Below are 18,079 nucleotides of genomic sequence, written 5' to 3' on the forward strand. Positions count from 1 at the left end.
CGTGCATCTGCTACATGCGCCATAAAATAAAAATAGTTTTCTGATGCACATATCAGACGGGCGCAAAAAATGAAATTACCGCAAGAGCCACACGGTAGTTGGGCAGTAACGCCAATTTGGCGCACGTTGGGTGCACATAGGCGCCTACGCGGCTTAGTAAACGTGGCCCTGTATTTGTAGTTATACCCTGAAGCAGACTAACAGTCGGATAGAGATTTTAATCACTTTTGGATCTGCTCTTTCTTCATCTGCATTGTTTGTGGATTTGTAGAGCCTCTTTCTTCTGACTAAAGTTTTATTGACACCTTTCATAAATCAAAACATTTTTACAACTCTGTGGGAAAGCACAAATGAGTCTGAGTTATGGATAAGGGCTCGTGTAAGTAAAATCCACAGACATTAAAGGTGCAGCAACTCGTAGTGTGTTACTGCTTTGTGCTGTTCTCTGTAGAGTGCTGATTCCTATTTTTACAGCTGTAATTAAAGTATTTTAAATCACGCAGATGGAATAAGAGAGGACTGACACAAGGCTACAAAGCTTCTTCCAGCTCAGTCACAGGTTCACACACACTCAACTGAGATTGGCAGAGACTTAAAGTCATTAGCGGCTGACAGCTGTTGCATTGAGTCCTGCCAGGGAGTTTGTACCTATAAACTCTGTGGGTGCCTGTATACCTGCTTGGGAGGGGATCTTCAAAGGGAAACTTGCTAGGCTGAAAATTGGCCTTGGGTAATGTTATAAGCCTTACATGCAGAAATAGGCATTTATAATGCAGCACAGAGGTATACACACATAAAAATGCATGCTTCAGACACATAATACATACTTTGTCTGGTATATAAAGGGCCAGATTCTATATATGGCACCTAAAAAACCACACAGTAAACATTTCCACCTAAGTATATTCTATAAGCAGTGCCTAGATTTAGGCGCGATGTATAGAATATTCTTAGTTGATATCCCAGCCCCTAAAACTACACGCATCCTGAAAACGTGGTGTAAATCTTTCGCATATATTTACGTGCACTGGTCTATATTCTATATTCTATAACTGAATGTGTAAATTTTGGAATGCCCATTTCCCCGCCTATAGCCATTCCCCTTTTGAACTGCGCGCATTAGAATTTAGGCACAGTTCATTACAGAATACGCTTCGCAAGTTGTGCACATAAATTCTAATTATTGCCAATTAGTGCTCATTATTGCTTGTTAAGTGCTGCTAATTATATTCAGCATTAATCTCTAGGCATGCTATATAGAATCTGGCAGAAAATGCTTGGGGCACAGGTTGGGCAGAGCAAGAGTAGAATTGCAAGATATGCATGTATGGTACAAAATACATACTTATCCATAACTGTCTGCACCTACTTTCTGGAGGGGTCATTTTCACAGCTGGCCCTATCACTAGAGTGGAAACATTTGGGGGGGGGGGGCTGGCCCATATTTGCCATAGTTGCCTTCACCTGTCTGCCAGGACCTGTTCGTGCTTCTGCTCCTCAGCTGTCACCATCTCACTGTAAAATGCCAGGAAAAATGTTGTGGTTTTTTCAGTGTCATAAACAGTGCACACTATCAGGAAATCAGGTCAGCAGTGGTTATTTTGTAAGGACACAGAGGTGCATAGGTTTTGTTTTAAAATAGTTAACAAGCCTACAATCAATGTTCGAAAGATATATCAGACCGTTAGAAGTGTAAGTCCAATAAAGACCCCCATGAATCTTCATGATCATTATAAAACATTTGGACTGATGAAGATTCATGGGGAGTTTTGCCCTTAAAAGCCTTTATTGGACTTACACCTCTTACAGTCTGATATACCTTTGAAACATTGACTGTGGCGTTGTTGTTTTGTGGACTTTTGACTTTGAACTACCCCATAAGATATTATCATTGGTGCCTCAGGACAGGTCTTGACAAATATTCATTACATCTAGGAGCCAGCAGCTGAGACCTCTGTTGCTTCTCCTATCCTACTCCTCCAACACTGTCTTCAGTGAATTTTAGGGGTAGGAAAAGAATTTCTTCCCACATCAGAACCTGATTTACTAAGGTTGTTTTCCTATTCTGTGTCTGTGGACAAAGAGTTTAGTAAATCAGTTCCTTAAAAGTGCTTCTGTAAATCAGTGGCAGAAGCCAGCAGTCTCCCTTCTCAAAGCATGCTGCCAACTGTATCATTGCTCTACCTTGATAGATGAAGCAAAGATGCAATTGTTTCCTTGTTTCACATATCACTATGGCCTGGGTCCCCACAAGTCTCAATCGTGTTTATACCACCCCCCACCCCCGTCTTCATCCAGTCTCTCTCTCCCTCTCCCTCTCTCTCTCTCTCCCCTGCCTTCATCCAGTCTCTCACTCTCATACTCCCCTTGCCCAACCTTCACCGATTCTCTCTTCTTCCCTTTTCTACTGCTGTGCCCCCAGCCTTCACCTAGTCTGTCTCTCCCTCTCTCATTCACACTCCTGTCTCAATTTCACCCAGTCTCTCTCTCCTTCCCTTTCAGACTGCTGTCCCCCCAACCTTTACCCAGTCTCTCTTTCTCATTCATACTTCTCTCCGAACTTCACAGTCTTTCTCTCTCTCTCTCTCTTTAATACTCCCCTCCTCAGCCTTTAACCAGTCTCTCTCTCATATTCGCTCGCTCATACTCCCGCTTCAGTCAGTCTCTCTTTATCTCTTTCCTATTCCCCTCCAAGCAGGCTTCACCCATTACATGGGCTTGGCAGAGACTAGTATGGCTGCAGACATGCTGACAGGAGGAGCTGGATGGCCACATGAATGGGCTGCCGTGCTGTGTGAGTGAATGTGCTTGTGAAGAGTGGTGCTGTGGCCATCTTGAAGAACCGGACTAAGTTTGGGCTTGGTCCAGGAATCTTGCAGATATGCAAAGAAGAAGTAGGTCATAGACCTGATGCTTGCCCGGGCCAGCGGCGTGAGACTAGGAGATGTGCCTGCATGAAAAAAAAAAAACCTAGACCTAAGCTAGGTTTTGAGTCCAGAACCAGAGATGAATAACAGGAGTAGTTTCTGACCAGGTTTTGTGCATCCATGCAGTGCACCTTGAAGAAATGTTGGGTCTGAGGAGTGAATGTGAACCCTACTGGGACAATGGACAGTGCTGCATGCAGGAGATCATAGAAGCCAACTCTGTGGGTGCTTGAGCACCTCCAATATTGAACAAACTCCTTGAGTGTGTACAGAGAGGGGTAATTTCCACTGGGTTTAGCACCCCCAATCATTTTGAAAAGTTGGTGTCTATGCAGGAGAGTGAAGGGACCGTGGGAGAAAAAGGGAGCAACTTTAGGTTGCACTTGTGTGTGACTAAATGCTGGAGAGTTTTTGGGTTGTCAGGACAAGGGTAAGCTCTCTACAGTCAATGGAACATGAGCGTGCATGGGTGGCAAAGAAAAAACATGCAGTGATAGAATGGCACAGTCTCTGCATGCTCCTGATTGGCTACAATGACTTGAAACCATTCGACTTAATGAACTTCCGGCATCATATGGCTGAAGCTTACAGGGAGCCAAACGATGGTTTGGAGATAAAACATGCACTGTTTATGTGGTAGCTGTACAAAACATTGAGGGAGGGGGTATGAAATCTTAGTCACCAGGGTGCAATTTTTAGGCGCCATGCCCAGGATAGTTGAGCCCTGCCTTAAGATGTCTTTAAAAGGCTTTATTATGGCACAAGCTACAGGTGAATCATTTATAAAATAGGCACAACATGGTGCCTTCACAACTTAGGCACTTGTTATAAAATAAACTTCTCTGGGGGTAATTTGATAAATGTTTTTCATGGGTAAACCCTGTTTTACCTGCTGAAAAGTGACTTTTATAAAATTACCCCAAGGTTGCACACATATAAAGTAGGCGAGGAGATTCTTTTTATCTGTATTTATTCAACCTGGACGTAGGCATGTTCAAGGGAGAAGTTTGGGCAGAGTATGGGTAGAGTCATGAAGTATATGTGTGTTTTATAAAATGTGTGTATACACGTGTATTTCATGCCTATAAATGTCCACCAGCTCCTGAGTAGGTGTAAATGTATGTTGACTTTATAACCTAGCTCTGACATAGGAGCTTACTAGGACTTCCTGTTTTCTCGCCATGTTATAAATGTTTCCCCCTGTGGTGAGCCAGCGTATTTTCGAAAGAGATTGCCGGGCCATCTTCCGACACAAATCGGGAGATGGCCAGCGATCTCCTGAATCCGGCCAAATCGGTATAATCGAAAGCCGATTTTGGCTGGCTTCAACTGCATTCCGTTGTGGGGCCGGCGAAAGTTCAAGGGGGCGTGTCGGCAGGGTAGCGAAGGCAGGGCGGGGGCGTGCGTTGAGATGGCCAGCTTCGCCCAATAATTGAAAAAAGAAAGCCGGCCGTAATGAGCATTTCGCTGGCTTCACTTGGTCCCTTTTTTTCAGGTTTAAGTCCCGAAAAAGTGCCCGAACTGACCAGATGATCACCGGAGGGAATCGGGGATCACCTCCCCTGACTCCCCCAGTGGTCACTAACCCCCCTCCCACCCTCAAAAAAACAACTTTAAAAACTTTTTTTGCCAGCCTCTATGGCAGCCTCAAATGTCATACTCAGGTCCATCGCAGCAGTATACAGGTCCCTGGAGCAGTTTTAGTGGGTGCAGTGGATTTCAGGCAGGCGTACCCAGGCCCATCCCCCCTACCTTTTACACTTGTGGTGGAAAATGGGAGCCCTCCAAAACCCACCCGAAACCCACTGTACCCACATGTAGGTGCCCCCCTTCAGCCATAAGGGCTATGGTAGTGGTGTATAGTTGTGGGGAGTGGGTTTGGGGGGGGGGGGTTCAGCACCCAAGGTAAGGGAGCTATGCACCTGGGAGCTATTTTAATTTTTTTTTTTTTTTTTTTTACTTTTTAGAAGTGCCCCCTAGGGTGCCTGGTTGGTGTCCTGGCATGTGAGGGGGACCAGTGCACTACGAATCCTTGCCCCTCCCATGACCAAATGCCTTGGATTTGGCCGGGTTTGAGATCGCCGGCTTCGGTTTCCATTATGGCCAAAAAATGATGCCGGCGATCTCAAACCCATCCATCTCTAACATTTGGCCGGCCCCAACCGTATTTTCGAAAAAAAAGATGTCCGGCCATCTTTTTCGAAAATATGGTTGGCTCCGCCCACTTGCAGAGCCGGCCCCAGAGATGGCCGGCGCCGTTCGATTATCCCCCTCTAAGGGCCCCTTTTACCAAGCTGCAGCAAAAGGGGGCCGGCACTGGATGCAAGCTGAGGCCCCCTTTTGCCACAGCTGGTAAATAGATTTCTCGCTTTTCCACAAGAAATAGCCGGACGACAAGTAAAGCACTTGCTTTGTGGCCATTTCGGGGGGGGGGGCGCCCTTACTACCGGAAATGACCACACGCTAGGGGTGGGAAGTACCACCGGGCTGCTGTGGTAGCCCAGGTGTACTTCCTGTATAGTGAGTGGTTAGCCTGCATTGGGCTTACTGCCGCTTAGTAAAAGGAGCCCTAAGATTGGTAGTCTTGGTCTCCTTGTAACTAATAGTTTGATTTTCTTGGTCTGCCTGTAGCAGGCTTAGATAGTCCAGATATTTATGGCAAGATTTGATAGTGTTCCTTATAAGAGAGATTGATAATCTGATGTAATTGATTGCATTTGTGCTTATGTTAGGATATGTTAATTAGTTGGATAGGCTGGGTTTAGTTATGGTAGATCTGAGTAATTTGGGTTTATTCACAACAAGGATGGGCATAGTCAACAGTGAGAAGCTATCTGGATTTAACCATGGCTGGGTTAGATAGTTTGGGTTTATTCACAGCAGGACTGGTTAGTGTGATCTTAATCACACTGGGGCTAGAAATTGTAGAATTTTGTAAGCTATTTCCACCATAACTTCCTCGTTTAAAGTATCAGTTGAGTATTTCACTAGTCATCACCGATTATGATTAAAAGAAAACAAGTGCATCTTAATTTTCCCATGGTCATTCTATAGAAGTCAACACCAGGAAGAACTGAAGTGTAGTATGACTAATAACATAAGCAAACCTAGCACTGAAAGGTGCATAGCATGGTCACTGTATCAGTGGGCTTCATTAGATGGTTACTTCAAGAAATTTCACATAGGGTAGCAATAGCTCTGGCATTACTAATGCAAGAAGGACCTCTACTGGAGACTGAGGCTCTGCCTCTCCAATACCGTAATTGGAAACCCCTCATCCTAAAATTAGATTTCATTGTCTTGTATCCCCTTTAGCCTAAAAACATTTTCACTTGTAGGGCATTAGCCTTTTAAGTCAAATTTATTTACATAGAGATGAAGAACTGTGTTTAAAAGATGATTAATCATTTCTTCTCAAAAATGATTTCATGTCATTTTTCTCCAAGCGGTTTCCATAGCAACAAAAAGAACCCAGCTCCCTTAGGATGAAGGCATGCTATGGGTTCACTGAGCTTCTGCAACTCACCAATTTTTCCTCCTTCTTTTTCAGTTCTTCATATCTGTCGTAAAAGAAAACCTTTCTGTGATTTCAAAAGTATACACAGAAAGCAGGATACTCCCCCCACCCCCCCGCGCCTGTTTTGTGGTGCTGTTTTACATAAGGTCTCTTCTACAATTGCCTGGGTACATGTACCCAAAGCTATGTGCACAAACCCTGTACCCCCTGGATAAAGTTGCACACCCAAATTTCTGATTAGCGCGCAAATTGTGGCACGGAAGTTATAGAATAGTGCCAGTTGTGTGCATAACGTAATTGTTAAATTATTTATTTTATTTATTTATTTGTAACATTTGTATCCCGCATTTTCCCACACATTAGCAGGCTCAATGTGGCTTACAAAATACCGTAATGGTGGAAGCCAAATACGGTAGGTTTTAAAGAAATACAATTAGGCACCAGTTGGCCTGAAGTATCAATAATAGCCCTTAAGTGGCACTAATTTGTGGTTACGTTCGTAACTGCATTTAGGCGCTATTCTACAAACATACCCCCCAATGTTCAGCTGGCAGAGGTGAGCGTTTTGCTGCTCGCCACCAGCATTATTCCAAGATAATCACTGCCGGGCCCTTTCTGGGCTTCGACATTGAATATGGGGGGGGGGGGGCGGGAGTTTGAGAAGGCTAGCATTGGAGGGACATTTTCAATATGATGTCTAAGTCCGACTTTGGACATTTTGTACAAAACGTCCAAAATCCAAATAGGAAAGCTGGTTATTTTCAAAAAAGAAAAACATCTTATCTTTCTTTTTCAAAAATACTGCTTCAAACAAGGTTTTGTGCTTTTGAATGTTTTGTAAAGTGCTGCCCCACAAAACCAGAATACTGTACCAGTGACTTCATGGTAAGAATCTTAAAAGGGAACTTTAAAACAATACAGGAACGTAAGACCTTTGAAATCAGAATGATTAAATATTTTGACACCCACCAGATAGGGCTTAACAAAGATCTGGGTTTTCTAACCCATTATAAACCATAAAATTGTACTGCTTTGAAAATCATACTGCTTTGTCACCCTCCGGTCTCCATGCATATCTCACCTGTCCCTCTTCCTGTCTTTCACCTATCCACCCCCATTCTGTTAGACTGTCACTGGAATGCTTTGATGTTTCACTTATATCTACTGTCATCTACCAACATTTGCTTATTTCCGATCTGACGAAGAAGGGCAACCTTCGAAAGCTAATCAAGAAATGTATTAAGTTATGTCCAATAAAAAAGAAATCATCTTATTTTCTTTTCCATGTTTTATTTTGTTTTATTTCTGTTGATTACCTTTAAAAGTGGACTAGCACGGCTACCACACCTCTCTCACCACAAATTTGACAGAGGGAGCTAGGGATTCGAATCCCCAACTCTATAGTGCACTACACTGACCGCTACACTACTCCAGGGACCTGCGTGCTACTCTAATAGACCTGGCTATAACATCTGAGGCTGTAGGTCCTTTCGTGCTTTACAAAGAATATTATATATTGTATGTGAACTGCCTAGATGGCTTTTGTCAATGGGTGGTTTATCAAATTTTAAATAAACTTGGATAAACTCAGATGCTCCAATCTGGCAAGAGGATGGAATGCAGCACATTGGGGGTAACCAGCATAAAGTGTCAGTTAAATCAGGTGTATGAGTGAACCAGGGCTCCAAGAGAGCGTGGGGAAGCCAACACTTTGCTGGGTTTTGGTCATGATTACGAGAGATTTGAGAAGAGGGTTGAGATCAGGTAGAAGACAAGAGCAAGAGGGGAGTTTGTATGGGTTCCATTCTGGAATTTGATATGCATGTCTACCAAAAGATGATGAATCTAAACTTAGTGAACATATGAGCAGCCATTGTCTTCATTTTTGTCATTTAAATTAACTCTCATTTTTATTAATGTAAATGTTATGATTCAACATTTTTATTGATGACAAGCCAAATCAATCATATCCATGAATATACAAGTACAAGGTTGCAAATGAGAAAAATTACACAGTAAGAACCAATCATATAGTCCGTCATCAAACTTTTAACATTGTGTCCCCCACCCTACCCCTCTATTCCCTCCCCTAATCCGTTCCTTCCCCCTCACCACACATCTCAGAATCCTCCCTCCCCGCCCCATCCCCACTGCTCAGGATTAATGTAAATGTTATTTCCATGTGATGATTTTTTTTACCTCATTTAGGGGGCAATTTATAACTGTGCCCCGAGAATAAGTGGTGGGAGCCTTTATTCTATAACAGCATCTGGACACCCAGATTCCATTATAGAAATACTAATATAGCCTGGTGTTGGCATGATGTGCCCGCAGTTAAACCAGCCATAAACCAAGCATAATAACAGACACATAAATACGGCAGGGACACGCGTAAGTTACTGTATTCTGTAAGTTATGCATGTAAGTGGGAGATCTGTCCGTGTCCCACCCATGCTCTGACCATGTAGATACCCCCTTGTACATATACATTATGCCATTCATGTTGCTGTTGTAGAATAACACTTAGGCGGCAGGCTGGCACTTTTGTGGGTAAGTATACACATCTACATATAAGTGCTATTATTCTATATATTTGCATTCAAGGGACATGTAAATGCGGTCACTGAGTTACAGAATTGCCCTTCTTCTGTTTAAACTGAAATTCTCAATATAGGTAGACCATATTCCTATTCGGAATCCCACGGTGTCAGTATCACTCCAGGCTACTTTGCCTTTTGGAACCTTTGCACAATCAGTATTACAGTTTGCATTGGCTACACATCTTAGGGGAGACAACACATAATGGCTTGCTTATATATGCATACCTCAAGTAGCATCTAATATGGATCCCTCTTCTTTTGTTGGTATTTCTCCCGTTTTGCCAGTTAATTTTTATTTGTTTTCATCACCTCCAAACATCTTAGTTAGCTCCCTTTGAGGTGAAGTGACTGAATGACTCTCAATACACTATAGCCTGATTCATGAGGTTACAGGGTGGGAAAACTCAATTCGCAAGGGCTGCAACCCAGTTAAGTTTTCAGGAGCTCCAAGACAGTGTATATAAATAGATCTCATGCATGTTGATTTATTTTATTTATTTATTCGTACTTGTATCCCACAGTTATCCAAAAATGAGTTTCCGTTCAATGTGGCTTACATTTAACAGTTGTTAGAGATTACATTGATTCAATTATATTTACAAGGTTGTATGATGCTGTGTTTTACAGTGGTTGGCAAGAAAACTATTAATGCGTATGGAATACTCATTGGGTTTCTTGAGAAAAGTATGTCTTAGTTCTTTATCTTAAATGAAAAGATACGTTACAGTTAGAGGTTGTGTTGTGTATTACTGCTCCAAAATGATTAGCGCATATTTTACTCACAGAATTTCCTGAAGAGGTAGGTCTTTAAGTCTTTTATGTTATTCATTAGGTCTATTCATTATGGAAATCCTGATTGGGTTGCGGATTTGAGGACTGAGTTTGCCCACCCTTGTAACCTCATCAATCTGGGTCTTGATTGGGCTGTTTGTGCCCTTGAAGACTGGGTTTGCCCATCCCTATCATGTGAGACGTTTGCATTGTTGCCTGACTAATGATTATATGCCAGGTTGAGTGTTATAATTCCACAGGAGAAAAAGTTAACGTTTACACTGGAGTAAGGGTTGGAGAAGCAGACCTGAACTATATCTCACAATAAAAGAATTCAGATTTGTTCCGTAATAATTCATATCTTTAGTACTTTATTTAGCATCATTGTACTCCAAGGCAAGCTGTATAGTCGCACCAAGTCCATATCTCACACATGGACTGGGACTTTCTCCCAAGTACTGTGCATCTCCTTTCTCTAGCTACACTATTACATAGCACTCGGAAAACGCATGTACTATTTGATTCACTGTATAGAGAAAAAAAATCTAACAGGGAGTAGGGAGGTTGATATTCAAAGGGTCTGTCTTGCTAACTTTTGGAGTTATCCACCCTTAACATTTAATCTCATTCTATATATAATGCTTTATTATCACTTAGCTTAATGATGGCTTCATATCGATTGCTTCATTATTAATGTTCACCCACAACCTTTAGCTGTAGTAAACGACCAACATGCATGTTTCGCAATTGCATTAATTAAAATATACCAACATACCAACTTCCATACCTATACCAGTATAACCTGCCACGACTAAAACTTACTAGTGCTACACCGTCATAATCTCATCATTCTTAACTTGGCTTCCACGTACCTATGTATTTAACTAGCCCTGCCTACGATTCCCACCAATCAGAAGTGTCACCTAGTTAAGCCTATTCCACCCTTCAACCAGACTCAAAACACAACAGTGAGCCCCATTCTAATTGGCCATTAAGACCATGAGGGGCTACCATGTCTAAATAAAATATCCAGCTTTGCTCTTTAAAATTTAAGATCTTCGCAATGTCACCACCCTCCCGTCCCCCCTCAACTCTATCTATGATTCTCCAACGTATATCTGAAATATTAATGAAGCAATCGTTATCAAGCCATCATTAAGCTAAGTGATAATAAAACTTTTGGAGTTGGCCATCAGTACCCAAAATTTGAATATTCTGCCTCCCCCCAACACACTGTCTAAATTTTGTCCAGCCAGCACAAAATTTAGCTAAATAAAAAGAGGCAGGTTTAGAATCATTCTCAGGGAATAGCAAAAGTTTATCCCATTAGCACTGCTGTTTAGTATCAGCCGATAAGGTTAGACTGCCATCCTAAAATTATCTAGATAAATTTAACTGGATATATTAAATGGCAGACTTATCTATATGACTCCTGCTGACCAGGTTGCAGAATATTTCCCTCAGGAGGACCAACAATAAGGGCTTGAACTGCATAACAGCATGTTCCATTTGGACAAAAGGAGGCTTTGACTTGATATTAAAACATAATCTGATGCCCCACAAATACTACTCATATCAGAGCTTTGGAAGTCCTACTGTCAGCTCAAATTGGTAACATAAATGTGCAATAAAATCAAGACTGTTTTCTAGACTCTAACACTTTAACTTACAGTCCCCTATGTATGGACAAATTTGTTTTCTTCACTACTGATATCACTGATAACATGCAGTATATTTCATGGGAAGCAGCATGATTTGCATATGAAAGAGAGAGGCATGTGCTATTGATGACATCACTAGTATACAGCATGGCTTCCACCCTACTGGCCAAAATGTGTAATAAAGTGTTATATAATAATCCAGAACTGAAAAATGTTTTTCCATTATTTATACAGAGGGCAGTATTCAGCAGTCCTGTGAGTGGTAAATTATATACTTATCCAGACCATTATATCATTAGGACTGCTATTTCAATGGCCTGACTTAGCCAAATCGCTTTTTATGTTCAGCATGCTTCTGGACAAAGTTTTGTTATGCTCTGGGAACACCCCAAGCACCAAAGTTACCCAGGCAAATATGTTAAATATTGATATCATAATTGTGCTACTAAGGAAGCTTTATTGGATGACAATTGCAGGTCACAATAATTCAAACCCAGGAAATCGGGGAGGGGTTCTTTCATTTTTTTAACTCAAAATTCCAGTTCAACTTGTGACAATCTGTGATAGCAGTCCAATAAACTCACCCAGATAATGGGGTGGGGAGAGCATCATAATTATTTAGTCCATGTCAAGTTGCAGCAGCTGTCCACAATCCATATGATTGTAGTTTGAGTTGATAATCATTCTTGAAGGGTTAGAGAATGATATTAACATCCTCATTTGTAATGTTCTATATTTTGTAGGATCCTACCAATGGATATTACAGTGTGAATACTTTCAAGGACCACCATTCCACCCCTACTATCTCATTGTCCGGTTGCCAGCCAGACCTGAGAGCCTCCAGCAAGCAACGGGTACCAACAGGCATGTCCTTTACCAACATCTACACCACACTGAGCGGGCAGAACCGACTCTATGACTACAGCCAGCGTTTTGTGCTGGGCATGGGCAGCAGTTCCATTGAGCTGTGTGAGCGTGAGTACCAGCGGGGCTCCATGAGTGACAGCAGCTCCTTCCTAGACACACAATGTGACAGCAGCGTCAGCAGCAGCGGCAAGCAGGATGGATATGTGCAGTTTGACAAAGCCAGCAAAGCCTCAGCCTCTTCTTCCCATTACTCTCAGTCTTCATCCCAAAACTCAGACCCCACCCGTCCCCTCCAGAGGCGAATGCAAACACATGTCTGATAGTTCTTCCTATGCCTAGGAAGATGGATGGAGGACAGGGAAGGGAAGAAGGACAGAAGGACAAGAGGAGTCACACTGGTTAAAATGAAAGCAGGCTTTGGAAACTCAAGAGAGGCTGTGACCTAGTAATGGAGAAGAGATTGATATTAATTCCACATGTTTAAGGTGACAAGGAGAGGAGAATTTATGAAGCACTTTTGCCCCAGTAGAAATACAAGCCATGGATCACATCAGAAGAAAACTGTATTGTGTTATTTAAGATTTAAAAAAATAAACAACTTATCCAAATAATTAAAGAAAAACAAGGACTTTACACCACCTGCTAGGGTAATAGAAACCTCATGACAAGAGTGTCTATAACTGAAGGCAAGCTAGCATTAAGCACAAAATCCTATTTTCCTAGCATAGTACCTGGACTCTATAGGCTTGGGACATTGGAAAGCAGGAATGAGATGTTGGAGGACAGATGTCTAGTTGTACAATACATGTTCATACCAAGCATATAGCACAGATCATGAACACAGAAGGACTAAGAGAATAATATATCTCTAATTATTGCACAGTCGGGGTTTGAGGGGGAGGAGATATGAATCTTGAGTTCAACAAGTGCTCCCAACTTCATTTGAATCTCAGGAGAGCTTTGTTTGAACCCAGGAGGAAAAACTGAATTCATAGAAATAAAATATAAAATGGGGGGGGGGGGGGGGAAAGGGAGACATTGTTTCTGTTATTTATCAATAGTCATTCAAGCTTTAAAATGAATAAAAAGAAAAATAAATGACTGCTTCCGTACCCAGCTAGAAGAATTGATGGCAGGTAGCAGAGCAGGAGAGCCATTCCTGGTGGTCCATGAAGGTTCATCCCTGGATCCCAGGGACAAATTCTACTTGCCTTTCTCAAAAACTTGGCATCATTCTCCTAGCCTTACAGGTTTACATCTTTTTTTTTAAAAACAGTTCTTTGGTTGGATTTCCTACAACCTTTTTGTCATCCTGTCTCACAAAAGAGGAACTGGCCCTCCAACTAAAGAATTAATTTGATTTTTTATTTAAAAAAAATTGTTTTTAGGGCTTCGCAAAGCATATGCAAGTCTCCTGAAAGAATGTATAATTTTGCCTCTTAGTCTGTCTGTAAACCCTGCCCCTTGCTTTGTGGAACTGTAAAATTGTTGACTTAGTTGACATAAAAGAGTGAAGAAGATGGGGAACCATCACCTGTGAAACAGAAGCATTTATTGCAGATCTTGTACTGTTTTCTCTCCTTTGCTGGGTGTTCTCAATATCTATAAAATATTGCCTTTTATATATTCATGAATGACAATTCTGATGAAGTTGTGAGTGGGGAAAATGTTACAGGATAAAATTCTCTCTTTAAAGGAAACAGATTTTCCAAAGAAACTAGGGACCCTGTTTACTAAGCCCCCCTGTAGGAGCGCATCCTAAAAATGCTAGCGCACTTCAGTAGTCAAAGAGCAAAGACGTGGGGGTGGACCAAGAAGTCTCGCCAGCCGAGGTTAATTGAAGTGACTTTATTGCATTAAACCAGTATATGACCCAACACGGGACCGTGTTTCGACAGTTTAATCATCTGCCTCAGGGGTCAAATAACTTCTGACAAATATCAAAATTAGTAGATGCATAAAATAACACAGCAACAAAGAAAACTTGCAAACATGCAGTGAAAGCTCATAAAACGCTGTCGGGAAAGCCCGCCAACGTTGTATGAGCTTTCACTGCATGTTTGTGAGTTTTTCTTTGTGGCTGTGTTATTTTATGCATTTTGATATTTGTCAGAAGTTATTTGACCCCTGAGGCAGACGGTTAAACCGTCGAAACACGATCAAGTGTTGGGTCATATATTGGTGTTTGATGCAATAAAGTCACATCAATCAACCTCGGCTGGCGAGACTTCTTGTTCCACCCCCACTTCTTTGTTCTTTGACTACAGTTACATATGTGGGATTTTTTTTTCCTTCGCCCTAACCTACGGTTTGATGTTCTGGTGGAACGCACTTTAGTAAACAGGGCCCTAGGAGAGGTGGAGGGGCATTTTCGAAAGGACATGCGAGTCAGAATAGAGATGTCCAGCTCATAACATCCAAAACAGACATCCATCTCACGTATATTTTCCAACAGGAAATACGTCAGGATTTCCTGTTTTAAAATACATGAGTTGGGCCCCCGTGTGCTGCTGACGTTTAGCGTGAACAGCCATTTTATAAACTGGAACATTCAACATATGAACAGCAAAAAAAAACCAGGGAAAAGGACTTCTGTCTGGCAGCATTCTTAGAAGAATGGCCACACAGCTGTCCCAGCAGAGCAGAGGGGCAGCCTAGCGGTTAAGAACAGAGAACTTTAAACCAAGGGACCAGGTTCCAATCCCACTTTAAATCTTTCATTTAGTAATTGTGAGCCTCCAGGAACAGAAAAATACGTACTGTACCCGAATATACACCACTTCAATAGCCTTCAGGTTTGCAGGTGGCTTATATATTTGGGTACAGTATGTATTTTTCTGTTTCTGGAGGATTGACAATATTTTAAAAAATTAAGGGGTCCTTTTACTAAGCTGCAGTAAAAAGTGGCCTGCGGTAGTGTGGCTGTGTCTTTTAGGCGCGCGCTCGGCCATTTTTTACTGCAGCTGGAAAAAAGGCTATTTTTTTAATGAGCCGGGAAATGGGCCTGTGCTAATATTAAAATTATCACACGCCTATTTACGGCCTGAGCCCTTACCGCCACCCATTGACCTAGCGGTAAGGGTTCACGCGCTACGCTCGTGGTAACCATGGAGTGCATGCCAACGTGGGCATGCTGCCAGTTACCACCAGGAACACTCCCCACGGTAGAAAATAGAAAATTATTTTTTACCGCGGGATTCGGTACACGCCAAATTCTGAATTACCACCGGGCACACGCGCTACCCTGGCAATAGTGCTGATTGGGCATGCATTACCTGCATGTTAGTCCTCCTGCACCTTTGTAAAAGGACCCCTAAAAGAGTTAAATTGGGATTTGAACCTGGGTCGCTTGGTTTAAAGGCCACTGTATAGCCACAAAGCGACTCCTCAGACTTGCTTTTTGCTTTACTGAGAATGCCCATAATACCTGAAGCTGTCATAAAGCCTGATATGCCTTTTCAGTTTCAAATTTTAGGGAGAGGGAGGTGGACAGTAGCAACTGGGAGATTAAGGAGGTATCATTCCTTAATCCCTCCAGTAGTCAGCTGCTCAATCAGAGCACCTTTTTATACCCTGGAAGTAGCTGAAACAGGTCTTACTTAGGACGTCCTTCTTTTTAGGCTTGGACGTTGCTTCCCACAATTGCTGTTGGATGTCCTGATTTTGGGTCCACCCTAGTCCAGCCCTAAACATGCCCACAACACTCCCCCCCCCCCCCTTGCTATTTGGACATACTGCAGGGTTGGATGTCCCTTTTCTGCCTTTGCAAATTGGGATTTGGGCATTTCAAAAACATGGATGTCCATTTGAGCATTTTTGAGACATCTGAATGCTTCAAAATTAAGTTCCATAGGGAAAATACCACTATGCCACCTAGTAGGAAGCAGGAGAACACTGGTGATCACGTGACACTTTAATTCTTGGTTGGGTAGAAATGACTGGGGGGTCCTTTTACAAAGGCGCGCTTAAAAATGGCTTGCAGTAGTGTAGGCGCGGGTTTGCATGCCTGTAAAAAAGGCCTCTTTTTTGCCAAAAATGGACGTGCGCAAAATCAAAATTGCCACGCGTCATTTTGGGTTTGAAACCTTACCGTCAGCCATTGACCTAGCAGTAAAGAATCTGGGTGGTAATGACCTACATGTGTCAAATGCCACTTGGCGCATGTCCATTATGAGTGCCAGAAAATAAAAAATATTTTTCAGATGTGCATAGCAGACGCACGCCAAAATTGAAATTACCACAAGGGCCACACAGTAACCAGGCGGTAACTCCAATTTGGTGTGCGTACGGTGCACGTGGAAGGGCATAATCGAAAGGGGCGCCCAGGTTTTCTTGAGGATGTCCTCGCAGGACGTTCCAGTGAAGGGGCGGGGAAACCCGTATTATTGAAACAAGATGGGCGTCCATCTTTTGTTTTGATAATACAGTCGGGGACGCCCAAATCGCAAAATTTAGGTCGATCCTTAGAGATGGTCGTCCTTAGAGATGGTCATACCCGATTTTCAGCGATAATGGAAACCAAGGATGCCCGTCTCAGAAACGACCAAATCCAAGCCATTTGGTCATGGGAGGAACCAGCATTCGTAGTGCACTGGTCCCCCTGACATGCCAAGACACCAACCGGGCACCCTAGGGGGCACTGCAGTGGACTTCACAAATTGCTCCCAGGTGCATAGCTCCCTTACCTTGTGTGCTGAGCACCCCAAAACCCACTCTCCACAACTGTACACCACTATCATAGCCCTAAGGGGTGAAGGGGGCGGCACCTACATGTGGGTACAGTGGGTTTCTGGTGGGTTTTGAAGGGCTCACATTTACCACCACAAGTGTAACAGGTAGGGGGGGATGGGCCTGAGTCCGCCTGCCTGAAGTGCACTGCACCCACTAAAACTGCTCCAGGGACCTGCATACTGCTGTCATGGAGCTGGGTATGATATTAGAGGCTGGCATAGAGGCTGGAAAAATATTTTTTTTAATTATTTTGAGGGTGGGAGAGGGTTAGTGACCACTGGGGGAGTAAAAGGAGGTCATCCCCGATTCCCTCTGGTGGTCATCTGGTCATTTAGGGCACCTTTTTGTGGCTTGGTCATAAGAAAAATGCGACCAGGTAAAGTCGTCCAAGTGTTCGTCAGGGATGCCCTTCTTTTTTCCATTATCGGTTGAGGATGCCCATGTGTTAGGCACGCCCCAGTCCCGCCGTCGCTATGCCTCCAATATGCCCCCGTGAACTTTGGTCATCCCCGCGACGGAAAGCAGTTCAGGATGCCCAAAATAATCTTTCGATTATGCCGATTTGGGCAACCCTATGAGAAGGACGCCCATCTTGCGATTTGTGTTGAAAGATGGGCGTCCTTCTCTTTCGAAAATAAGCCTGACAGGCGCCTGCGCAGCTTAGTAAAAGGGTCCCTGGGTTTCTTGAGGTTGCAAGTTTTCTGTGGTATTATATTAAAGAAAGCATAGCCTGAGAAGAACCATGGTGAGTAGATGATTTCCTTTAACCAGAAAACTTAGAATAGGCACAAATTAGCTTAAAATGTGCTATAGATAGTAAACATGTCAAATCACTATGGTAAATCTATTTTAGAAAAATAGTGCAGTCGGTATTGCTGTGATTCATCTATCGGATCGTTTGGAAATTACTCCAACAGAGGTCACAGTCACAGATATCGAAGGATTTTCCCCATTTCTGTGCCACATTCCTGCTTCCCTATAAAGCACTGCTATCGCAGTGGATGT

The 18,079-nt window shown here is 42.8% G+C and overlaps 1 protein-coding gene across 1 annotated transcript in view; it reads left to right on the plus strand.

Moving 5' to 3' along the window:
* Positions 1 to 13,238, plus strand: part of KIRREL3 (kirre like nephrin family adhesion molecule 3) — a 1,393,929-nt gene extending 1,380,691 nt beyond the window's left edge. Inside the window, exon 17 of the mRNA XM_030221488.1 lies at positions 12,220 to 13,238. Coding sequence (XP_030077348.1) covers positions 12,220 to 12,663 — 444 coding nt within the window. The 3' untranslated portion in view covers positions 12,664 to 13,238. The remainder of the gene's footprint in view (positions 1 to 12,219) is intronic.
* The last annotated feature ends 4,841 nt before the right edge of the window (positions 13,239 to 18,079 follow it).

This window comes from Microcaecilia unicolor, chromosome 12 (genome assembly GCF_901765095.1).
Source record: "Microcaecilia unicolor chromosome 12, aMicUni1.1, whole genome shotgun sequence".
NCBI classification, from domain to species: Eukaryota; Metazoa; Chordata; class Amphibia; order Gymnophiona; family Siphonopidae; genus Microcaecilia; species Microcaecilia unicolor.